At 44.0% G+C, this 26,339-nt stretch overlaps 1 protein-coding gene across 1 annotated transcript in view; it reads right to left on the reverse strand.

The window, feature by feature from the left end:
• Positions 1-260: 260 nt before the first annotated feature.
• Positions 261-26,339, reverse strand: part of GPR156 (G protein-coupled receptor 156) — a 68,410-nt gene continuing 42,331 nt past the window's right edge. Inside the window, exons 3-9 of the mRNA XM_007098345.3 lie at positions 25,015-25,150; positions 24,655-24,765; positions 19,511-19,636; positions 18,442-18,537; positions 14,153-14,389; positions 7,751-7,909; positions 261-3,389 (exon numbers count right to left, since the gene is read on the reverse strand). Coding sequence (XP_007098407.1) covers positions 2,055-3,389; positions 7,751-7,909; positions 14,153-14,389; positions 18,442-18,537; positions 19,511-19,636; positions 24,655-24,765; positions 25,015-25,150 — 2,200 coding nt within the window. The 3' untranslated portion in view covers positions 261-2,054. The remainder of the gene's footprint in view (positions 3,390-7,750; positions 7,910-14,152; positions 14,390-18,441; positions 18,538-19,510; positions 19,637-24,654; positions 24,766-25,014; positions 25,151-26,339) is intronic.

Below are 26,339 nucleotides of genomic sequence, written 5' to 3' on the forward strand. Positions count from 1 at the left end.
CATGTGGGGGAAGAGTCAAGGGTCTCCAGAGTTTCCTCTCTCCACTGGGGCAGGTGTTTCTGGGATAGAAAGCTGCACAGGGAGACCACAGAAGAATCTGTTACAAATGTGAGTTTGGCAGAAGATCTACTTGGAACCTGGGCTGAGCCAGTGGCAACTCTGGTGGCTGCTTCGTGTCCACTCCCTTGGTGGTTCACAGAGGCTTCTCTGTTCCTCTCCTCTGCAGCACGGGACTATAATTTCTAGAGACTTGTTTGGGGAGACATTTCTTATTTATTAAGTGGTCGTTTGGACAGCATACAAACAGCACAGGTGGAAGCTACAAACCCACACACAGAATAAGTTATGACATTTGTATTTAAAAGTAAACGATAGAGGAATCTGTGCTACCAGGAGGGCTTCCCAGTCCAGTGTCCGGAGATTCCCGAGGTGTCGGCAGCCCTGAGCGTTCAGGATAAATCTTCTGGGAGAGATTTGGAACCAAGTGCCCCTGCTCCAAGCTTTTCTAATGAGGCCCAAACTCCTGCACACAAATGTGTATACACAAAGACAGACACACAGTGGGTGGGGGCAGGGGACAGCCTGTAAACAACAATCGCTTAAAGCAAAGTGGACCCACCAGTGCTTTCCCTGTGGCACTGGTGGTGGTTAAGTTCCTGGCACTCACTCTTCACCAACTCCCTGGCTCCCTTGGGAGGTGTGGGTGGGCCCCTGGGGCAGTGAGAAGTGGAGGGCTGCTACCTGAGGCCAGGAACCCAGTTTTGTGATCTGGAACTGCAGGGTGAGCATCTCTCAGCTTCCCTACACTACCCTTGCTTTATCGTCTGGCCTGCCAAGCGCTGCCAGACTCTCTCAGGAGAATGAGTGAAGAGATGTGTCCTCAGGGAAATCTACCAACCTGGAGTCCCATGAACTGAGGGCAAGTCATGCACGAGCCACTCTCTAGCAGTGTGATGTCTGGGGAAGTGACCTCAGTTCTCTAAGCTGCAAATTCCCCATCTGTAAAATGGGAACGAGAGCACCTACTGCACAGGGATATCATAAGGAATTACTGAAATTTTATATTGCTGAGGACCATGCCAGACTCAAGTTAAATATTCAAAACCTATTTTCTTTCCTGCCTCTCCCCCATTTCTTCCTTTGTATTTTCCCATCTTCTATTTCCGGGTTTATGTAGCTGTTGGTGGTCATGTAATTCCAATGGCCCCCAAAATACCTCTTGACAAATAGGACCTCTCCTACCCCATCAGAAACCATCATTGTGTGATCCTACACCCCCAGTACAAAACCGTACCCCTGGTAGAGTCAAAGGGAAGGGCCACAGGGACCAGGAGACAGTCTGGGCCTCTGGTGTTATCCGAGGTCAGGAGTGAGATCTGGGTAGCCTATGGGCACATGGAGACCTGACAGTCTCAGGGATGATGGTGAGATGCCATAATGGTGGAAACACATGTACACCAAATAGTGGTGTAAAGGTGGCTCTGAGCCGAGGCTGGCCAGAAGCTGGAAATTAGGGTGGTGGTGTTCACAAGCTTCAGCAGAAGTAAAACCATCCCCTGCCAAGAGTGGGGCACCCAAGAACGTAAGAGACCTATCTTCTTAGCAGGCCTGTCCATCAGAAGGCCAGTTTGATTGGTCGCTGTCTACAACTCTGGTTCTGTAGAAATTTTCCTTCCATGTTTCCATCTGTATAGTCCATATAGTGACCCACCTAGCATATATTAAGAGTTTTGTAGAATACAGGCTGACCAGGATAGAAAACCCTCTGTTCTCACTTAGCACCTTTTATCGAGAAGTTATCTTTTATGGTCACTGGAGTCTTTTATAGGAATGCTGTGAGGTAGTAACAAGATAGGCAATCCCCCTCATTTAATAGATCAAGAAGTGCTCAAGGTAACACAGTACTCAAGTGAGCATAGCTGAAACATGGTAAAAGCTTGATCAGTTCAGGGCACTGGTCTGTTCCCTAAAGGCCAGAACTGGCCTTCCTCCTATAGGCATTGGTATGGCTTGTCCTGGACCAACCTCTATATCCACACCCACTCTGCTGCTTTTCACACCAGTGTGGGTTTCAAGTCCTCTTTGAAGTTCACGATAGGCTTTGAGTGGGCCCACAGCTTTTCCCAGGAAGCCAGCCCCCCAGCAGGGTCAGGGTCACTGTCTGATGAACCACTGTCACTGGAATCAGAGGAGCTCTGGAAGCAGATTTCACAGTAGGGCCGGTGGCAGTGGCAGAAGAACTCATCTGAACTGCTGGACTCAGTGTCAAGGTAGTTGCGCGGAGAAGACATGGATGGACAATCTGGGAATCCCAGGGACAGCAGCTGCCACTGCTCAGGCACGTCTGGTGAAGCTCTGGATAGGTGTGGGGCGGCAGGACGCTGTGCTTGCTCAGAGCCAGAAGGCTGGTGAGCAAAGGCTGCCTGGCTCCCTCTGGTACCCTGGGGCTCTGTCTGGCTTTGTTTGCTGCCCTCCAGGGTGCCCAGCTTGCCTTGTGGATCTGGGAATAGTGAAGGCTTCCTGGAAGAGGGTTTTGGTGCCCTGGAACCAGCAGTTTGGGGATCCAGGCAGAGACTGTCCCTATTCTGCACATTTAGCCCACCATGTGCCCCAGATACAGTCCTATTTGCCCGATGCCCCATATATGAGGGTATAGAGCCTGGAAAGTGTGAGCGAGCCCGCAGTGCTGCCCGCCTTCTCCTCACCATGTACGGGCTGAAGCCCAGCTCCTTGGAGAGGGGAATCTTCTGGGGGTTCTTCCAGGGCTGCTGTGTATAGGATGGGGAAGAGGGGAGAGGAGCCTCAGGGCCCAGGCCCAGATCTTGCAGGACTTCCTGAAGCTTCTCCCTAATCACTGAATTGACCCTTGACAGCCGCTTTTGGGGCTCCTCTGAGTTCTCCAGCTGCCCTTGTCTCTGGGGAACAGGGCCTTCTCCACCTGGTATGACACTCTGGTGGGGGTTCATGGGTACTTGGTCTCTTCTTTCTGCACCTCGGCTTTGCTCAGGCTGTGGCTTCTGGCTGCAGCCCAAATTTAAATGACCAGAAAAGTCTTTGAAGTTAGAAATTTTTTCCTTCTGCCCTGAGGAGGAGCTGGTGTCTTTCACAGCCCCCTCCAGGCTTTGTACACTTGAAGAGGGCACTGAGGTGCTCTGGGAGTCCTGGGCAACTATACTGGTATCATTCTGAGAGTCAGAGAGGCATTCCAAAGGCCCTTGAGCTACCAGGCTGTGGGCAGAGGCTGCAGTCAGGCTGTTCTTGCTGTGGGAAGAGGTGGGAGGAATGGCCCACTCGGGGGGGTCGAAGGTACACTCAGCTGACATCAGCCTCACTAGCTTCTCTTTGGCGTTGTTTACTTGTTCCTGCAGGCTTTCAATCATAGCATTTTTCTGTAAAATAAAAGCAAAACCATCAATAAAGGATGCCTCTGAGGGTTTTTAACACTGTTTTCCACGGCAGCAAAAGAGTGGTATCAGAACCTTGCTTTAAATCCCCGTTCCTCTGTGTATTGGCTTGTGATCTTAGGCTCTGAGGAGGTAGCTCCATGAGGTGAAATGAGTTGATGTGAGTGAAGTGCTTAGCACAATAACTGACAAATGGTGCTCAATAAATGTGGCATCGTCTGTGGGAAGAGGTCGGAGGAGGCATAGCATTAGCTTTTTGTTGGCTGCTGCAGCACCCTCTCCCCTTTCCTCAGAGCTCAGGGGGTCAGATCAACCTGCAAAACACCAGTCTGAATAATGTTTGAGATGACCCAACTCTAGGTTTGTCACACTTTCACAAAACACAGACAAATTTCAGGCGTACCTCAAGGGGATGAATGAATGAGGAAATAAGTATCTTGCCTCTTGCTAAACAGACTAGAAAACTGGAAGAACAGAGAGAAGAGTGGAGAATCCTGAACCAAAGAGATAAGACTAGAGTTGGAGGGGGGTGTGCTACAAGAATCTCAGGATGGTGTTATCACCTCCTTTGGCTGGACCTTGGGGGTGGGAGCCAAAGCTACCATGTGGCACCATCAGCTGTCTGTATCTCCTAAAGAAATGCAGGCACCAGAATTATTAAAGAAGCTTTTTATTTTGTTATGTGTTGTTTAAAGAGAATAGTTGGGACCAAATCCCTGACAGCTTGATTTAGTAGATCTAGAATGGAGCCCAGAAGATGAATCAGACTGGGGCAGTTCCACTGCTGAGCTGCCTACCTGCTGCATGGCTGTTAGTTGGTCAACAGGGTATTCCCAGGAGAGCTGGCAGTTGAGAGCTGCAGAGGCGTGCCCGTTCTAGTGGCAAGATCAGGGGCCGTGAAGTGGGAGGGAGGGGTGGTGGAGGGTGTGCCCCGAGCATCCTCTGGTGGTACAGCAGGTGATCGTCTAGCTCAGACCTATGTCCACCTGATGAAATTTCTGATGTTCAAAGGCAGCAGAGCACAAAAGAGAGCTGATGGGGCAGATGATGGTCGAGGGTTTGGGGGGTAATAACACAAACACTGAATTCTAGGAAGTGTTTGTCCAAATACCAAAATACTGCCTCTTTATTGCTATCTTCTTTAAAAGCTGAGGGTGAGCATCTGGACGTCCATATACTACGCCCTACAAATAGAAGAATACTTACTTTCTTTAGGCTCCCTGAAACAAGTTGCCTATGGACTGAACTGGTGGTTTTTTTCCTCAAGTTGATATGGGAGAGTTGCCCAGAAGTGACCCTTTAAGGGAGAAGCAACTTAAGTAAACGAGTCCAGCAACAGCCCTCTGGCAGCAACTCTGAGCAGACCTCCTGTTCCCTACTTATAAGCAGGAGGGTGATTTTCCGAATATTGGTACTCCAGTTTCATCCTGGGTTAGTCTACTTCTTTTATCATCCGGAGAGAGTCCAGGATCAGTGAGTAACTGGTGAATAAGCAGAAAGGATTCGCAGCTGAGTGCCTGCCTTCCCATCCTCCCTGTGCTCACCTGCAGAGTGGTAAGGCAGGGGTGTAGCTGGGCAAGTAGATGACTCAAGGACTCACCAGGAGCGGAGTAGATGAGTAACAAGGCGACATTCATTCAGGCTCTTCATGATATCTGGGTGGTGCCAGATATCTCTCTGAGGATCTCACAGGTGTGACTAAGCTGGCTGCACAGAAGGGACCCCAACCCTCTTCCTCCTCACCATCCCCTCCCCCTGAAGCCCACCAGGCACATTCTGATACTACCTTCAGGAGGTCTCTACTCCCCCACAGGTAGGGGGAAGCCACCAGCTGATGACAGCTACCCCAGCAAGTAAACTCTGAATGCTGACTTTTTGTGCCTTATCCATAAATTTCTTTGAGTGTAGAAAAACAGGGTAAACATTGAGTTGGGAGGAATACTTTTCTCCCAGCAAACCAAACATCTGAAGCTGGCTGGTGACAGATTTAGAAACGTCAGCCTAAACAGTAAATTTCCCTTGTTCCAGAAAAGGAAGTGGGGCTCTGTCTTCTCCACGGCTGCATACTAATTAAAGGCATGGTGTGAGGCACTGCCATTGTGAGGCCAAAATCTGACCTACCATGGCAGCTACATTTAAATGAACTTATTAATTATTGCTTTTGGCATATCTGGGGAAGCAAAACATCCACAGGTGTGTTCCATAGGGTGCAGGCCATAAGGAGAAATGGAGTCACACTCTTGTTTCTATGGTTCAAGAAAGTAAACTAGTAGGTGAATTTCCTCTGCTGTAGTGTGTAGAAGGGAGGTCCTTCAGCCTCTGAGAAGGTTCTGTCTGCTGGTCTTTCCACAACCTGGCAAGTCAGTGATGCATGCTGCTCAAACAGCCTCTGGGGGACCTCTAGCCATACAGTCAAGGGGGGCAAGAGTGAGAAGACTGTAGGAAAGTAAGAGGAGGACATGAGGCGACAGATGGGGCTGCGTAAGAGGGACCTGCAACCAAGAAGCTTGGAGTAGGTGTCTGTGCACATGTGGAGGCGGGAGGGATACTTGTGTTTATCGACCAGGCAGTGCTGGAACTGGAGATTCAGATACTGGAAGCTCTCTGGGCTTGTGAAGAGGCCTGGGGACAGGATACTTGTTCTCAGGCCTGTTCTGGGAAAGATGTTCCAGGTGTAGGGCACTGAGGGGAGGAGGCCAGGATTTTTACTGCCTCTGCATCTGCTTTCTATTAGGGCCCTCCCTCCGCAGACTCAAGACATCTTTTTGGAAAGAGCAGATTCAGTTACTGCGTGGGAAACAGGGTAGTGTGGCAGAAATACAAAAAGCACGTCACAAATTACCATAAGGCTAAAGAGTCAGGCCACTTGGCTGTTCCAACATTAGCTGATTGTGAATAAAAACCATCCTGGATGTTCTCGCCAAGTTTCTAGCCTTCTGTTTAGCTGGACAAAAAATGCTTCTTTGAAGACCTCACAGAGTATCAAAGGCAATGCTACTCCCTTGCCAGGTAGGAAGAAATCTGGCTTTGAAATAAAGTCCTGAATGCCTCATAAATAGTAAAAATATGGAGAGGTATTACTCTGATGGATTGAAAAGTTCCAAACCAAGAGTGTGGAGGGAGGGAACAGAGAAGCACAGGCAGCAGGTGCTGGCGGCCATTAATCCCTTCCCTGGTTGTGTTTCTTGGGTCCCCATCACACCATCCTCTCATTCAGGGACAGCTGAGACCCAGGTGTCAGTCCAGTTACAAACAAGTGTAGTTTCCCACACAGCACCTACTCAGGTATGTTCTGTACTGAAAATAATATGAAATATAATTTTGTTAGAGCAAAAAACTAATTCCTCTGGGTCCCGTGTCTCCTTTCCGGGGCAGTGCAGCCTCAAGCTTTTCCAGGTGCTTTCTTCAAGCACACATTACACTGCCCGATTCTGGGAGAGGTGCCAAGCCTGGCTCAAGAACAGAAGGAAAAAGGGCTTGGGTTTGCCCAGTCCTCCCTTGGTGCTACTATGATATTTAGAGGCCCCATTAAGTTCTCTGTCCCTGCAACTCTTGATCTCAGGGTTGTGAGTTCAAGCCTCACATTGGGTGTAGAGATTACTTAAAAATAAAATCTTGAGCAAATAAATAAACAAACAAATAAGCCCTCTACCCCATCTTTAGACACTTTTTTGACTTTCTGGGTTGGTAAAATGATTGCAATCTCTAGTTCAAACCTGGAAAGGACAGTAATGGGCCTCATAAGATCTTGGAAATGAGGGCACTACTCTAAGAGAGAATGTGTCATACAGAAAAAGGTAGGATCCACTACGACTCATGGCCTTTACAACACTGTTCCCCTGCTTGGAATGTTTTTCCCTGCACCTGTACTTAACCTTCAGCTCTCAGCTAAGAGCGTCTTTTCTGAACATTTTAATTAGGTTCCCTTACCCTCACTACCCATTATTCTGTCTTACCACTCTTATTTCTTCCTTCATAATTCTTATCACAATTTATAATTATACATTTACTTGATCAACATTGATTTCCTCCAATAGCCTGAGATCCATGAGGCTAGGGACTATATTTGTTTAGTTCATCGGCACTTTGCACAATGCCTGGCACACGTTAGGCCGATGAATGAATGTAGTGGGTAAGCTGAGTGTCTGCAATGGGTGGGTCCCTGGGGAAATGCTGTTTTTTGTTTTCTGTTTTTTTTTGCCTGGGGCTGAGGGAAGTGGACATGGCTAGGAAGTGGGGGAACAGAGGGCTAAGAAAGAATGTTAGCAATGAGACCTCTGGGGCCCACCACTGCATGACTGGAGTTCTTCCTGACAGAGAATCCACCAGGCAGGGGTCTAGCTTACTTCCGTGAGGAGTCTGTCCATGGAGTTTTTCTCTCCTCTAGTGTGGCAATTCTGCTCCTCACCATACTGCATATAGAAGCTTTTGCTGGGAGTGCTGAAATATTTGGCCATTCGTCTGATTGTTTGGTTTTCCTCTTCAAATGCCTTCCACTGTTTCAGCTGTTAAATAAAAGAACACATGTTATTTATTTAGTTACACTCCCAGAAACACATTCTCTCACTCTTTTTCAAAAATATCAAGGAATTACAGTGTCACAGATATGTACATATGTGTAAACTATTCTCTCCTCAAAATGTACTTTACTCTGGCAAGTTCATAAACTGTAATGACAGAAAGTATAGAGAATGTTGAGGTCATTATTGGTTTAAAAAATGCCAAAGAAAGAAGCTGACAAGTAGATAAAATTGAATAATCTCAGCTTGCCCCGTCTACCTGCCTGTTAGTGGACTGGTCAAGGCAAACCAGAGTTGAAATATATTTCTAGAGCCATATTCTCAAGCCAGAATTTAGGAGCTCTAATAGGATTAGGCAATCTAAACGTTATATGTTTCAAATGAAACTGCTTTTGGTGGTAAGTATCTGTTCTTAATTATTCTCATTTTTGGAGTAATAATGGTGTACTTACTGCTCCTGCTGGAAGACTTCTAACCCAAGTCAATAATCAAGTCTCATCCAGATAGAAAACCACAAATGTCAATAAAAATCCATAGAAATGATAGAACATTAGGTCTGAGATCTGACTGTCCTTTTTACTTGACAAATGAGGAAAGACTCAGAAGGAGTATGACCTCTCAAGGCCCTCCAGCTAGTTAGCAGCCCAGCCACAGCTGTAAGCAGGGCACCGTGCCACACCGCATGTCCTCAAGCACAGCTGATGAAGACAGAGACTGTTAACGTGGGGGTTCTAGGGAAAGTTTTTCAGGAGAAACTGGTTTTGAGAAACGATCTGGAAGCCTGGGCTGGTCTAATTTAGTAGGGATGGAAGGGAATAGAGAACATTCACAAACAGGGGCACTGTCTAGGGCCTTTGGGATACTGTTGCCATGTGGCAAATGCCGGTAACAGGAAGGCCAGGGGAGACCACAGTGCTCAACGCTTCTCTTTCTCCCTTAAGGAATTCTCCTAATGAAGAGTCCTGGTGATGTACACTGGGCACTTTGGTACCCTGGCTCTAGAAATGATGCTGAGGGGTCTGTGGGTAGCCTCACAGGGATCCTGGAATTTATTCGCTACCTCACCAGACATTTATTAAGCTCTGCCTGTGGAGTGTAACCCAAATGTGGTAAAGCTGAAAGGATTTAAAATTCTGCCATCAACTACAATACATTCTCACCCAAGTCTTGGATTCTCTGTTGATTCAGCATGAGTCCTTCATGGTATCAGGGGTCTGCGTATATGTGCTGGGTCAGGCTAGGACCCTCCCCTTATATGCCCTTCTCAAAGTCCCCTTCCCCAGGGTTCTGTCAGCTAACCTTGATACTCAGGAGTTATTGGAGCCTGGCACCACAGGGTGACTCTATGGTCTTGAGTGGATAGAGCCGACCTCCAGTGTTATTCTCCCAGCACTCACCCTAGCAGTGCTGCAAGTATCTCTGTTCCTTCTCGGGCCCCCCTTGTTTTCTTAGCAGTATAGCTAAGTATAGCTTTTCCTTTCTGTCCTGTACCACCTCCTCTCTGCAGGGCTGCTGGAAGAATTGCTCAACATTGGTGTAAGGGCACCTCCAGAGCTTCTGGTCTGTCTCACACTAAGCTGGCTGGGTGGGGCCAGGGTGCCCCTTGACTAAATCCTCCTCTCTTCTGTGGAGATCCTGGTTGTTAGGACTTGACCCTTCTGGCTTTCTGGAATATGGCTACAAATGGCCCTCAGGTCACAATTTCAGGACCTCTCCATGGCACTTCCTCTGGTAGGACAAGCATTTTCTTGTTTTCTCAGCCTCTGGGCTATGTGGGTGTGGTAGGCTGAATAATGCTTCCCCAAAGATGTTCCCCTCCTAATCTACGGAACCTGTGAATATGTTACTGTACACAGCAAAAGGGATTTGGTAAATGTGATTGAGTTAAGGTTTTTGAAAAGGGAAGATTATTCGGGATTATCTGGGCAAGGCCAATGTAATCACCAGAGACCCTCTAAGAGGAAGGTAGGAGAGTCCAAATAAGAGATGTGACCATAGAAGCAGAGGTCAGAAAGAGAGAGATTTGAAGACACCACACTGCTGGCTCTAAAGATGGAAGAAGAAGCCACGAGTCAAAGAATGAAGGCAGCCTCTAGAAGCTGGAAAAGGCATGGAAACAGATTCTCCCCTAGACCTTCCAGAAGGAACACACACCTACTGACATCTTGATTTCAGTCAAATATGACCCGTTTCAGATTTCTAACCTCCAGGGTTATTAAGATAATAACTTTATATTGCTTTAAGCTACTAGATTTGTAGTAATTTGTTACAGCAGCAATAGGAAACTAAAACATTAGGAATTGGGATTAACTCTCAATTTCTAATAGGCAAACCAGGGCCTTCAGAAGCTCACCCCATGTGCCTCTCTCACCTCCTCTACTCGCCCCTTGTTTCAGTTTGTGCTTCAAAAAGTGCAAGGTACAGGGGCACCTGGGTGGCTCAGTCAGCTGAGTGTCTGACTTCAGCTCAGGACATGATCTCATGGTTCGTGAGTTTGAGCCCTGCATCGGGCACCCTACCGTCAGCACAGAGCCTGCTTTGGATCCTCTGTCTCCCTCTCTCTCTGCCCCTCTCCTACTCATGCTCTCTTTCTCAAAAATGAATAAACGCTTTTTTTTTTTTTTTTTTAAGTGCAAAGTGCAGAAGTGTTATGGTGCTCCAAACATACCCTGTTCTCTCTCATGTACATCTGCCCCTGGGCATGATGTCCCCCCTCTAAAATGCCACCCGCTGTCCTTCCCCAGTCTGCTCAGTGAACTGTTATTCCTCCTTTAAGACTGGGCCCAAACACCCCTAATTTCTGAAAAGGTATCACTGAGTTCCCAGACTGAGGCACCCCTTACTCAGCATTATGTAACATGCCTTCCTCAAACACCTGACACATATATTATAAATCCTTTCACATCTGCTCCTACTAGACTCAGAGGTCGGGTCCCATGTGTTTAGCTACATGTTTCCTGCAGTTAATAAGTACTCATTTCATGAGTAAATGAAGGAAGTTTTCTTTTACAAAGTTCATCCATTTAGTAGGGGCGCTGGGATGTATACAGATAATGATAAGGCAGTGTAGAAATTCCTAAATACCTTCATTCAGGAGCAGATGAGACACTTCAGGGATTCAGATGAAAAAACAATGTCCTATCTCAGGACTCACCTGCCTCTCAGAGCCAGAGGGATGGAGGGGGGAGATGTGTGTAAGGATGGGTCACGTTCAGGTCACAAAAGTACAGGCTGGCTCATTGCTGGTGATGACTTCAGTGTTTGGCATAAACACTTAGGCATTTCCTGAGGGCCTGTGTAGAGTGCTCTTTGGTCCACTTGCCTCTTCAGAAACGTCAGCCATTTCACTCAGCTCTCTAGCGCCACCTAGCCGCCCGTGAGGTATCTGTGCCTTTCCTTCCATAAGCCCCTCCCATCAGTCCAGTCTGAAGGTTTAGCTGCAAGCAGCAGTTTACCTCCTTGCTGCCTCCCCTCCCCATATAGCTCTCCTCAAAAACCTTTTCCAAATTTGTTCAGCCGTCCTATTTTCCCGGGGATACACGGTGCTGGTCTCACAGGGAGAATCTTTCTTCTACCAAAGGCCAGAGGGGAAAATCAATTCAGAGGCACACAAAAAGCTGACAGGCCTCAGTTACTTTTATATTTTCAAAAAGAATCTACCTCCTAAACCTAAAATACAGTAAACTATAAAATGCATTTTTTTAGTCATGGTCAACTCAAGAGGAGATAAAGCATGAGACAGAAAATAGAAGAGGAAAGACAGAGTAAGAGAATGGAAACTCAAGACAGCTAGGAAGAAAAGGGGGAGTGAGACAGAGAGACAGAAAGAGAAAGGCAGACGCTGCCTGTCCACCCAGTTCCTGTACCCCCCAATAACTCAATTTCCACTCCCACTTCAACAAACCAGGTGCTTGTTGCTTAGATCAAACCTGGAAGTTAGATTCCAAACCGAACCTTGTCCTGCATGTTTATGTCTGTGATGGGAGTGTACCTAAAGATTACCACTGAGGCTTCAAACACCAGAGAGAGTGGAAGTCTTGCATCCGAGACTTAGGCTTCAAAAGGGACAGAGGTGAGTGTGGAGAGGGAAGATACAAGTAGGGCCATATCATGGAGGTTGCAGATTCACTGAATTTTCAGATAGAGGTCTTGTTTAGATCAGAAAGGCTCTCCTTTAATAGTTCTTGGTGATTACTTCTGTCCCTAATTAATCCTGTTGTCTTTCAGAGATTCTTATTAGCTCTAAATTGTATCCTAGGTCTGTTCGCCATATTTTCTTAACTGGCCTCTCATTTTTTAACATCTCCTTGTTTTCTGCTTCCTTAAATTAATTCACTAATTCAATATTTTGCCATATCCAACTGTCTATTCAATGCTTTTATTGGGATATTAAGTTTAACAGAATATTTTTCATCCTTATTCAGTATTTCATGATCTAAGATTATGTCCTTTTCATGATGGTTCACTTTAGTTGAAAAGAGGCAGTATCCTTTGAATCCTGTTGCTGAGACAGATCAGAGCTCTTCTAAACACTATTTTACTTCAGAGGATGACAGCTTCTCCAAGTCTTCAGAAGTTTGTAGTCCCGTTCTTGTGAACTGCAGAATCTCTTCATAGGTCCTTTCCTCCTAAATTTATAGTCTTACATGAGAAGAGCTATAGTTTCCTAGTACAGTATATATATTCTCTTTGCTTTTCACTCATGGTCACAAGATGGCTGCCATAGCTCCAGACATCACAAACATTCAAGGTAGGAAGAAAGTAGAATAGGTGATGCCAGCCATGCCTCTGGCTTTTTTAGGAAAGCAAAAGCATTCTCAAAAGCCTTCCAGAAAACCTTTACTGTTCAAAATGGTATTACATGGGTACCACTAGTTATAAGGGAGGTTGGCAAAGCAAGTGTTGAGCTCTTTCAGCCTATATAGTGGAGGTGAGTAAGGAAGAAAGGGGTTAGCAATGGATGGATGGGTTACCAATCAACAACACTGGCCACAAAGCCTAAGGGGTGGGCTACACAAAAGATGCCTGCCCACTCTCCTTTCCCCATCTCCCAGAAGGGAACAGCCCTTGTTTTTCATAGCCCTTTTCTGCCAAATCCCAGACAAATAAGCTGGAGCTCTCATGGTTTCCTTCAATCTAGTTCTTATAACATAGAGATTCAGCAAAAACCCCCCTGGTTTCTAGTACAGATGCAGTACCCATCCTTGGTTTTTAGTGCTGCTGCTACAGATTTTCCGTATTTGTTTATTCTGCAGAATATTTTAATGAGAATTTACGAAAGGGAAGAAGACTATGCCTGTGTCGGACCATCATGCCCCAAAGTGCAGTCGTAACTCTACCTCAGTCAACACTTTAATTATCAGCTCCCTCATGAAGTCATTCATAGTCAACTTCAAGCTGCAAAGGGAATCAAGATAGGGTCTAAAGGGAGTAGAGGGAGGAGATAGGCCTCGGGGGAAGAAAAGGAGATATAGAGTGAAACAGGACAGATGCCTAATGCCAAGTTCATTAACTCAGATATATGTGGCTCAGTGGTACCCTAGGGCATAACATGAATAATTTAACATCGCTTTCAGAGTCTATGGATTCCTTCTCCTTTCCCTCTGACTCCTTTTCTTTCTCTTTGCTGTCTGGATATTTCTGCTTCTATCTTCCTCTCTCATTTGATATTTTTTCTTAGCCCCCATACTATGAGACACATTTTTATTCAGTTTTTATCTCTCCTTATTGTAAAAAGAAATGATCCATATTTTCTTCTAATAAAAAGAAAGAAAAGGCACTTTAAATTGCATAAATTCCCAAATGAGTTTTTCCTCTGTGATTCTGCAATCTCAGATAGGAAAGAAAGGTTCCTCATTCCCAGGCTAGTGAAAGAAATGACGTTACCAAGGTGAAGAGGGGACTGGGGATGAGTGTGAGGTTGACTGGAGGCTAAGTGGAAAGGCAGGTCCGTGAGGCAGCCTGTCAGGGGTGGACACATGCTGCCGCGGCTGCCAGCCCCTAGGGCCTGCCCTCCTTGCTGACCCGGAGCAGAGCTGTCCCCTTTAGGGGAGCAAGGAAGGAAGGACAGAGAGAGCCAGCTCTCACTGGGAATCTGCCCTCCTCTGACTCTCCAAGAAATGGTACCCAAAAGTGTCAGTAGAAAACAAAGTGAGCAGTTTATCATGCCCAGTGAAGCCTCTGGAATGACAACAAGGACTGGCCTGCCACATTCTCCTTAGAGCATACCTGGGGAATGAAGATGAAGCAGTTGATTGTGGTTGTGCAAACAAAGATACCTCCAGATGTGAGTCCAAAGACCAGGTTGGGCCAGGAGTGCAAGTATCTGGTGACCACAAACAGAAGCCCAGCGGCCACTACTACGAGGTTGACCCCAACCATGATGGTTAAAGACTGATTCACAGGAGGAGAGCTGACGTGGTCAGTCAGGCCAGCCAGGTAGGCACCATATAGCAGCAGCAGGCCCTGGAGATGGAGAAGAGAACCAGGGGCTGAGAGGAGTGGAATAACAGGCTTGGTGTCAAAGAGCAGTAGGGTTGGGCCCAACTTCCTCACCTTTAAAATAGGGATAATGCTCTGGTTTCTCCTCAGATCGCATAAATCTTTCACCTTTTACTAAAATAGGGATAATAAAACCTACTTCAAAGGGTTGCTATGAAGACATACTAGGTAGGATAGCACATGGGAAGACCTTGAAGGCAGCCCTTACACACCTAGCAGGTGCTAAATGTTATTTTCCTCCTCTTCACTGAGAATTGGTTTATTGGAGGTCAGCAAGTCAGCTATCAGACAGGACTCTGCTGGGACAAGGCACACGACAGGAAGCCCACAGGACAGGCTGCTGGGCACTAGGAGGGCACTGGGCACACGGTGCTGTTGGTGGTGATGATTACCACATCAATTGTGTGATTCTGTGCTACATGGAACTGAGGGGCATGTATCAGCTGAAATAGCCCTGTGGTCTGCTTGTCAAGCCATGTGCCGAGGCAGGGGCAGTGCCCTGAGGACTGTTTTTTTTTGTTTTTTTTTTTTTTTTTCTAATTTTCCCAAAGGCACCATCTGTTTGCCAAGCCCTGCACCTGCAAGATTGCATCTGTCTAGAAGGGATGCCTTTTTCTAATTTACACAAAGGATCTCTATAGGCTAGCAGGGGCTCTGTGCCAGTGGGTGTTTGTGGGAGATGGAAGAAGAGAACAAAGGCAGGCTGGGACCTAAGCAAGACTGTGGAGCAGGCACAGGCACTAAAGGTTTCATCTATACCCTTCATCCTCTGTGTGACATTCCCTGCCCCCTCCCCCCTCCAGGAACCCAGTGCCCTATTCTTTCCTCTTTCCCATGAATATAAAACTGCTCTCAGATCTCTCATTTGTACTACACAGAAAATTACTCACAGCACGTTAAAGGGTTGTTTCTCCTAGAACGAGCTGTATTTTAAACAGAAATCAAAGCTTTAATCAGCAATACATAATGTATAGATTCAACATATGTTCGCCTGACTATGTGCAAAATATCATGTTAGGTGCAGGGTAGCCAAAGGTGTTACAAAGAGGAATAAATCATGGTCTTGGCTTTCAAGAAGCGCAGTCTGATAGAAAGATTTAAATGTCCGTGTTTGTCACACAGAATGTGAAGATGCCATGGGGAATGAGATGGGGGTGGGAAGTATCGATACTCAGAGGGAGAACTAATAATGAAAGCAAGGTCAGGTATCAGCAAGGTACCTGCCGGTGACTGCAATCGCATGACCTGACCAACTCCATCTGCAAGGACAGCCCCAAGGATAATTTTTTGGAGGACTGGCTATGCCCACAGTGAAGGATTCAAAATGGCAGGGATGCCTTCTGGGTGCCCCTAATGCCCTGTGTTTCAAAAGGGGCCTGAGGGCCAAAGATGATCACCCTGAGATCTTCATGACCAGAAGACACATAAGTCAGGCCAGTGGAACCTGGGTTTTGTGTAACGGATACCATCAGGTGGCATCTAGCAGATTGGATCATTAGTAATTTAATCAAAATTAAATGAAATTAATTCTATGATTTTGAAATGTTCAAATCTCATCTATTAACATGTTTTAATTCCATTAAAACTCTTGCCATAAGGGAATGAGGTATGAATAAAGCCTCTCTACATCCATGACTTGTGTTTGAGTGAATCATACCCAAAACTTGGATGTCATTGGCACTCACTGCTGAGAAGTGGGGTGGGGGTAGTTGCCAGGCTCAGGTAGGGGGTCCTGAAACTTGATGTGAAGATTTAAGTCATCCTCAGGAACTGCTCATTGGCCAGGGAGCCCATGGAGGGCTGGCTCAGTCAGTTTCCTGACGCTCAGCACTATTTCTCCCTTTTCTTTCTTTGTCCTTCAGAAAGATATTACAGTGAAATAAAATGGAAATGGGATTATATAAAAGGCAATGGAGAAAATAAATCAAGTTGAGTCACAAAGTGAGCTGCTGTGGGGGAAGTGCTGAGTTTCTGTTGTGGGGAGGACATGTTCTTCTATGGGGCTCAAGGAATCGAGAGAGGCACTGTGTTTTCAGAGCTGTCCAGGGGGCAGTGAAAGATTAATAATAATAGTATCTATCATTTATTGAGCTCTTCCCATGGGCCAGGAGTGGTTGAAAACTCTTTTTTAAAAATGTTTTTTATTTATTTTTGAGAGAGAGAGAGAGAGAGAGAGAGAGAGAGAGAGAGAGTGTGTGTGTGCACGTGTGCGCAAGCAGGGGAGGGGCAGAGAGAGAGGGGGACAGAGGACCCGAAACAGGCTCTGTGCTGATAGCAGAGAGCCAGATGAGGGGTTTGAACCCACGAACCTGTGAGATCATGACCTGAGCTGAAGTCAGACCCTCAAACCACTGTTCAGCCCCGGCTGAACATTCTCATCATGCACTAACTCTTTTGAAACTCTGAACAGTTCTGAGAGGATATTATCATCATCCTCACTTTATGTATGAGGGGACCCAGGCTTGGAAAGGTTAAATGAGGTTCAGGGTCAGCTAGGAAGGGATTGAGTCAGAATTCAAACCCTGTTCAGTTGTATTCTGAAGTTCATTTTCTTAACTATTAGCAAGAAACTAGAGATCAAGAACTGTTTACGTCTCAGTGTTCTCTTTTATTATTTTTTTAATGTTTATTTATTTTTGAGAGAGTGCGACAGAGCATGAGTGGGGGAGGGCCAGCGAGAGGGAGACACAGAATCAGAAGCAGGATCCAGGCTCTGAGCTGTCAGCACAGAGCCCCATGTAGGGCTCAAACCACAAACGGTGAAAACATGACCTGAGCCTAAGTTGGACGCCCAACCAACTGAGCCACCAAGGCACCCTCCAGTGTTCTCTTTTAAAAACATTTCTATCAGGGGCACCTGGGTAGCTCAGTCTGAGAGATGACTCTTGATTTCAGCTCAGGTCATGATCCCACAGTTGGTGGGATGGAGCCCCTCATAGAACTCCAAGATGGCAGTGTGGGTGGAACCTGTTTGGGATTCTCTCTCTCCTCTCTACCCTTCCCCCCGCTCTCTCTCTCTCTTAAAAACAAAACAAAACCAAATATAAAAAAACTCATTTCTATCAATGTAATATGTGCATATAATCAAAAAGCAACACTTCCCTATCCAACTCTGCCCATTCCCGGACCCATTTCTCAGAAGCAACCACTTGAATGCTTTCCTAGTGGTAAAATGAGTAAAGTTTACCTTTAAAGATCACATATTTCTTTAAAAGTTTCTTCTCCTCTGCCAGCAATCAGTAAACTAGGCCTCTCTGTCCTGAAAATCAACAGGCAGTCTCTTGCCACTCAGGGCTTGCCCTGTTCTTTGAAATAGGCCTGTCCACACCCCTCATAGCCAGATTCTCTGTTTCTCCAGGCTGAAAACCAGTTACTAGGATAGTTGGTTCTAAGAACCTCCTTTAGTGTCCTGTGTAGGTATTCTGTACCTGTGGAAGTAACGTCCTACTTTTGCCATCTAACAGAGACAAATGAGGCTAATGGTGGGAAATCGAGGGCAGTCTGGGGACACTTCGAGACAGCTGGAACCACTTAAAGGACACCACGGATGTTGCCATCTGTCTTAGGGGCCAGCTCTGCTTCCAGTCAGAGTGAGAAAGGTCAGTGGAAGGCAGCAGGATGCCTTGACTCAAATCTTGAAAAAAACCCAAGAGGGCACTCAAAAGAAAAAATAAAGCTGGATAAAATGTCTCCTCATAATTTCCCTTGCAGAGAGTTGGGGAGAAAACCGGTACTGCTAAATCAATTAAAAAATCAGACCAAGAAATGGGAGAAACAGTGGTTGTATTCCATATGATCTGGGGAAAACTGAATGAGGGAGACTAAATAGAGTTGGAAAAGTGACCCCAAGACAAATAAAAAGTAGAGAAATGATAAGGGCCATGATTTTATGTCAACAGAGGTCTCCTTGGAGTTCAAGATTCTTTGCAGAAATTACCTTGTTAATTCCTGTGGTTCCCTTTTCACATCTATTTTGTTTGTGACAGGGTGTATCCCAAGGACATGTGGTTACCAACCTTGCATACCAAAACAAGAGCAATCCAGACATCAGAATACCGGGAAGCACAGAAGTGTGTGCTGGTCAGAGAGCAGGACACGTCTCTCCCTGTCACCTAGGAAGGACACAGAGTCAGGACTGAGGGAATCCACAATTACCAGGAACACACAGGAGATCTTTGTGAACATCCTGGAGTGTGACTTCTATGATTTCCCCCTTAATATGTAAAAACTCTAACATTTAGGTGACTCCATTAGAATCCAAATGCAAGTTGACTATGGGTTAAAGGAGAAGACGATAAAGTCTGGCTGACATGTGGATACTTGGTAGTGGTGGGGTTTACTCCCCAGTTAAGTGCTTTGCTACCACAGTGACTCAAACTAGTGTATCAGCAAAATTACAAAGGATTTCATATCATGTTCCTGCTATTTGTTAACAGTTGAAACTGTAAATATTAAATCTGCAATGTCAAGAGTCCGCTGTATTCTTCACCCCTTGTGAGGCCAGAGACATATAATACTTCCTGTTGACTGAACACTATGTACTAGGCACAGTTGAGCCCTTTACCTGCATTGTTTCACTTAATCTTCACCACAGCCCTATGAAATAGGAAGTAATATCATAACCATTTTGCCTATGAGGCAATAGAGCCTTAGCGAGGTTAAATGACTTTCCCAAGGTCACATGGCTGGTAGGTGGGATTTGAATGAGGGCTCACTGACTCCACAGACCATCTCAAAATCCTGCCTTTACTTCTCAACAATTAGGGGAAGGTAACTTCCTGTAGCTGAAAGTCTCACTACTGATAATGTGGACGTGAAAACAGAGATAACTGCCAGGCAGTTCCAGTGTGCCAACATCTCAATAGATGCCATTGGAAGACACGTGGAGCAGGAGCAGTGGGAGGCAGCACACACTGCAGACGAGGGGCAGGGCATTCACAGCAACCACGGATCCTAATTCTCCCTCCTTTTGGGTCATTTAACTGCTTGTTAATGTTAACTGCTTGGGAGGATGACCCCAGTGTACCCACAGAAGCCAGTCCTCCCAGCTCAGGAACTAGATTCTCCAGGGATTGGGCCCCTCACCGTCATACTGACACCGAGAATCTGGAGGCACTGGATGGGATCAGTCAGCACCCACGTCACAAGCAGGATCACGTCTGCTATCACCAGGGCTGCCACCAACCCCAGTAGCTGCAGGTCTTTGATTATCTGCAAAAGAGTCAAGGTCATAATTTTCCTTTGCTTGCTGGCTATATGACACAGGGACTGGAGTACCCTATGTGCTCTGAGCTAAAGGCTCCGGGGTCAGCCCTCCCAGGGGGCTTCCTATCCAGCCATTAAAGATGAAACACACACTAAAGATGCGCTATGGTATTATGTCCATATCACCTTCACCATTAAACATCTTCATTTGTTTATTTTTTCCATATCCTGCCTTTCCCACAATGGATTAAGGGGTCTTATAAAATGAACATACTATTATTTCTATATTTGTTGATATGAGCGTATAGAGAGATATGGAAGTTTTCACATAAAACTGTAAACAGCCACTAACCTGGAGGACACGATTAAAAGATAAGGGTGGTGGAAGAGAGATTACTATCATTTTCTTTATATGTATATGAATCATTTGACTTCATACAAAGAGGATGTGTTACTTTTGTAACTAGAGAAATAAAATTAATAAAGTATATATACTGTAACAAGATGAAAAATTGAAAAAATATCAGGGAAAAGAGAAAATATGGAGACTCAGGATGAAAGGTCAGGTGAGGAGAGTACACAGCCTTCATGAATTGGGGCAGAAATATGGATCTGAGTTTTTGACAGCCAATGAAAAGAAGGAAGTACAACCATTTACATGATTCATGGTGTTTGTAAGATAAAAACCAGTTGCTTCATCAAACTGCTCAAAACCAGTGATAAAAAAATCTTCAAATCAACCAGCAGAAAACACACAGTATGTGTAGAGGAAGAAAGATAAGGATGGCATCAGATTTCTTATCAGATACAAGGCCAAGTGAGAAGACAGTGGAGTGAAAACTTCAAAGTACTGAAAGAAGAAAAGAAAGCCTCAACCTATCATTCTATATCCAGCAAAAGCAGCCTTCTGAAACAAAGGGGGAAATAAAGACTTTTTCAGACAAACAAAAGTTGAAAGAATTCAGCATTAGCACACCCGCATGAGAATGTTAATATTCTTACAGCAAAAGGAAGATGATACCAGATGAAAATATGGATCTATATAAGGAAATATGACCTTCATGGAAAAGTATGTGTTAATTTTAATTATTTAAATATCTTTAAAATATAACTGTTCAAACCAAAATTAGTAACAACTGTGTGGGGCTTATAACATATGTAGAAGTAAAAACAACACAAAGATCAGGAGAGGGAGAAATGGAAGCATGCTATTGAGAGACACTCACACTATATGTGAATGCCAATTATGGCATTTTGCACAAACTCTTCCAAAACTGAAGAGGAGGGCAAACTTCCTAATTCATACTATAAGGCTGGTATTACCCTACACCAAAGCCAGAAAAGTATTTTATAAAAAATAAAGCTACAGAACAACACCCCTTAAGAACATGAGTATAGGGGCGCCTGGGTGGCTCAGTTGGTTAAGTGTTGGACTCTTGGTTTCAACTCCAGTCATGGTTTCACAGTTTGTGAGTTCAAGCCCTGTATTGGGCTGGAGCCTGCTTGGAATTCTCTCTCTTTTTCTCTCTGGCCCTCCCCTACTCTCTCACTCTCTCAAAATAAATAAACTTTCAAAAAAAATTTTGAAAAGAAAAAAAAGAACATGAGTACACACATTATAAACAAAATTTTATGAAGAGGAGGACAACAATATAAGAAGAGGATTATGTATCATGACCAAGTGGAGTTTGTCTCAGGAATACAGGATTGGTTTGAGATCCTAAAATCATTTCATGTAATTCACCATACTAACAAACTAAACAAATTTGAAAAAAATATGATCAGTAGACACAGAAAAAGCATTTGACAGAACCCAACATAAATTCTTTATTAAAACCCTTTATTAAAACCCAGAAAAATGTGAATAGAAGGAAACTTCCCCAACTAGATAAAGGAAATCTACATCTATAGCTAACATACTTAGTTTTGAAATACTGAATGCTTTCCCCATAAGGTCAAGAAAAATTCAAGGTTGTCTGTGCTCTGCATTTCTTTTTTTTTAAATTTTTATTTATTTTGAGAGAGAGGGAGAGGAAGAGCATGAGTGGGGAAGGTGCAGAGAGAGAGGGACACAGAGAATCCCAAGCCAGCTCTAGGCTGTCAGTGCAGAGCCCGAGGTGGGCCAAAATCAAGAGTCAGACACTTAATCAACTGAGCCACACAGGCACCCTAGCACTCAGCACCTCTATTGAACATTGTACTGGTATTTCTAGACAGTGCCATCATACAGAAGATGGAAAGAAACTGTGTTTATTCATAGATGATATGATCATCTATCTATGTTGAAAATCTGTAGGATCTACAAAAAAGCTAATGGGAGCAATACATAGCTTAGGAAGGTTGGAGCAAAGAAGATCAGCATATGAAAACCAATTGTATTTCTATATATTAGCAACAAAAAATCAGGAAGTGAAATAAAAAACAATAACACATATAATAGCAAAAAAAGTACTTAGGAGTAAATCCTACAGAAGGTATGAAAGACCTTCACTGAAAACTATAAAAAATTATTGATAAAAATTAGAAAAGACCTTAATAAATGAAGAAATATATTGTGTTCATGGGTTAAAAAACACAACATTGTTAAGAAGTTAGTTCTCCACAATTTGTTCTATAGATTCAATACATCTCAGTCAAAATCCCAGCAGAAATTGGCAGAAACTGGCAAACCAAGTGAAAAATTCATATGGAAATTCAAAGGACCTAGATTTGAATAAACATATTAATATGCAAAAAAATTAACTTTGATTCATATTCACACCATATTCCAAAATTAACTCAAGATGGATCATATGCCTAAATGTAAAAACTAAAACTCTAAAACTTCTAGAAGTAAACACAGGAGAAACTTTTTGAGGCCTTGGGTTAGGCAAACATTTCTTAGATCTGATACCAAAACATGATCCATAAAAGAACAAATTGGTAAATTGGATATCATCAAAATTAGAAATGTCTTTTCTTTGAAAGATACTCTTAAGTGAATGAAAAAAAGGACACAAAAAATTGGAAGAAAATCTTTGCAAAGCATATGTATTTGCTGACAGAATTGTATCCAGAATATAAAAAGAACTCTCAAAACTCAATAATAAAAGGATGCCTGGGTAGCTCAGTCGGTTGAGAGTCTGACTTCAGCTCAGGTATAGATCTCTTGGTTCAGTTTGTGGGTTTGAGCCCTCGGCATTGGGCTCTCTGCTGTCAGCACAGAGCCCGCTTCGCATCCTCTGTCCCCCTCTCTCCCTGCCCCTCCCCAGTTTGCACGCGCCTGCGTTCTCGCTCTTAAAAATAAACATTAAAAAAAACCCTCAATAATAAGAAAACAAACAACTAAAGTTTTTAAAAAATGGGTAAAAGATTTGAACAGATATTTCACCAAAGAAGACATATGGATAGCAAATAACCATGTGAAAAGATGCTCAACATTGCATTAAGGAAATGCAAATTAAAAATACAATGAGATACTACTATTCACATGTATTAGAATGACTACAAAGAACAACCAAGTCACATGTTGGCAAGGATGTAGAAATGAAGGACTCTCATACACTGCTGGTGGGAATGTAATAGGTACAACCATTTGGGGAAACAGTCAATTTTTTGAAAAGTTAAAAATACACTTACCATATGACCCACCCATTCTACTCTTAGGTTTTTAACCAAGAAAAATGAAAACATATGCCTACACAAAGACTTATACAACAATGTTCATAGCAGATTTACTTTTAATAGCCCCAAACTGGAAAAAAACCTAAACATCTATCAACAGATGAATGGATAAACAAACTGTATGTCTACACATTGGACTATTACTCAGCAATAACACAAATAGAACCACTGGTCCATGCAATAATATGTATGAATCTTAAAACAATTATGCCAAGTAAAAGTAAAATAATTATAACAGGTAAAAAAAAAAGAGTACATACTGTATTATTCCATTTATATAAAATTTTGGAAAAATGCAAACTAGTCTATAGTGACAAAAAGCAAATCAATAGTTGCCCAGGAATAGGAATGGATATAAGGATTGGACAGGAGAGGGAGATATCAAAGATTCATGAGGAAACTTCTGCAGATTTTACGCAACATTTCATGAGTGTATACATATGTCAAAACTTATCAAATCATATAGTTTAAATATATGCAGTTCATTGCATGTCAATTATGCCTCAATAAAACTATTTTTTAAATAAAAAGGAATCTGTGTTCTAGAGGGACAGATGAATTTCTTGTCCTTTAGGCAATTTTTTTCATATTATGGTTACTCACAGCTGAGCTTTTCGTAAGTATTTACCATGATTCAATAATGTTTGCAAAAAAAAGAAATCATTGCAGAGAAGTAAACTCCAACTGAGTGATATACTGGGTCTGGGTAGGGCCTATAGCCCAAGGGTTTGATGATCAGGCTTTGAGGTTTGGGCAGAAAAGCTGATAAAATGGGGAAATGTTGTCAGGATGACATCTGATGTCAGGGACACATCTAGGTCATTTGGCTCGCACATAGCTTCTAGGGTTGATTCTATCTGCTGAATGGGTGTCCTCTTTCTTGCTCACTGCTCCAAGCCCATCCTTCTTAGTGCAGAGAATGGCATTTGGCATGGAGAAGACCTGGGTTCCAGTGAAGGAAAAAGCTCTCCTTACTTGCTACAGCTTCCCTGTAATCACTCTCCCTCACTCCATTTTCAGCTCACACTTGTGCCAAACAACAGTCTTTCTGGGAATCTTGTTCTCCCTCTCACTGGTGCCAGATGTTGGCCAGCTCACACAGTACCAGCAGTACCATGGCCTGGGTTGCATATGAAGCAGAACTATGTTCAAAGACCTATCTCCCAAGAGCACTGACACATGGCCTTCCAGGCTTGGGGACTTAGGAGGCCACACCACTCCAGGGTTTGAAATGAGAAGCAGGAACTACAGATTGCCATATAAGAGCCAGACCCATTAATCTGACACAAACTTCCCTAGCTAATAATCAATAATAAAGTTGCTGTTTGTAATCAAGTAGTGTCTACTTGCTGCTTACTCACCACTCTCTTGTCCGGGACCCTCTGGGTAAACACCTTGTAGAGTCGCCAGCTCTTCCCCAGAATGGGGCCAAACACAAGGGAGGTCCCAATGCACAGCATGGATAGTCTTATCTACAGGGAAAAGGGACAGAAGCAAGAGGCATGAGAGGGATCTTAATTGTTCTCCACATTCTACTCTGCAAAGCTTCAGTCCACACAGGGCACGGGACAGATGTGGACCTCACTAAGCAATACAATGATCACCTCTGAGAGTACCCATTCAGAGGATAAAGGTAACCACCATCTACAGGAGACGCTGATTTAAAAAGATATCAAAAGTTGAACATTTTTCTCAAAACAAAAACTTAAGATTTAACCCACCTGAATGAGAGTTTCCATTGAGCCTCCCGCTAAAGCATCTCGATCTTGAATCCCGAAGAGGTAAATGCTACTGTAAGTCAGACAACTGCCAAGTAAGGTCACGATGTTCAGGTTGGGACTGGACATCTTCACAATCCTAGAGCGAATCAGGAAGAAGGACACTTACAGCCATGACCCTTTGCCCTGGGAGTGAACAGAGTTTCCCCACCAGTATAATCTCCAATGCAACCTCAGAGTGAAGGACCACTGGGAAGAAACTTCTTTATAGCCCTGTAAAAAATTGTTATGATTTATTTAAATTTATTTTCTAAAGGAACTAAATTCTGGCATTTCTTGCTTATATAACTCCAAGTCTTTTAAAAGAAGGCCAACTTCTAAAAAACAGGTGGTATTAGGGAAGAGTTAGGATTTCTCCATGAAATTTCTGGTTGCTAAGATACTGCTACATGCAGGCAAGTGAATGAATAACTAACAGGTAGATACCTAAAGAGATACAGTTTGGAGCCTTTAGAAGTGAGCTGGTAAACCACCGTTTGGAAAAGGTTTGGGATTTTTTTCATACACTATTTATTTGATATATACAATTGCTTTTCCTTTCTCTGACTGACTGAAAGAGAAAAAGGAAGCAAGGACTGAAGCAGGAACTTTGAGAAGGCTCTTTTGTCAAATAGTTTTAAATGAGTTTACAGAGCAATTCAAAGATTAGAGGGAGGTATGGCCAATCAGGGTCTCAGACATACCCTCGGCACCAACAGAGGCTCATGACAAGGTAAAAATGTGTGAAGTGGTTAACCTAAGGGGAAAACCAGGCTTAATCTGGACAGTGACTGATAACAATTAAGAAGTAAGGTAATTGTACTTAAGACTTTTAGTCTAAATAATGTATTCTACATAAATTCAATATTTCTATTAATAGTCACTTGATAATTATACTTAGTTATATTTTATTTTTATTTTTTTATTTTTTTTCAATATATGAAATTTATTGTCAAATTAGTTTCCATGCAACACCCAGTGCTCATCCCAAAAGGTGCCCTCCTCAATACCCATCACCCACCCTCCCCTCCCTCCCACCCCCCATCAACCCTCAGTTGTTCTCAGTTTGTTTTTTTTTTTTTAATTTTTTTCAACGTTTTTTATTTATTTTTGGGACAGAGAGAGACAGAGCATGATCGGGGAAGGGGCAGAGAGAGAGGGAGACACAGAATCGGAAACAGGCTCCAGGCTCCGAGCCATCAGCCCAGAGCCTGACGCGGGGCTCGAACTCACGGACCGCGAGATCGTGACCTGGCTGAAGTCGGACGCTTAACCGACTGCGCCACCCA

This window comes from Panthera tigris, chromosome C2 (genome assembly GCF_018350195.1).
Source record: "Panthera tigris isolate Pti1 chromosome C2, P.tigris_Pti1_mat1.1, whole genome shotgun sequence".
Taxonomy (NCBI): Eukaryota; Metazoa; Chordata; class Mammalia; order Carnivora; family Felidae; genus Panthera; species Panthera tigris.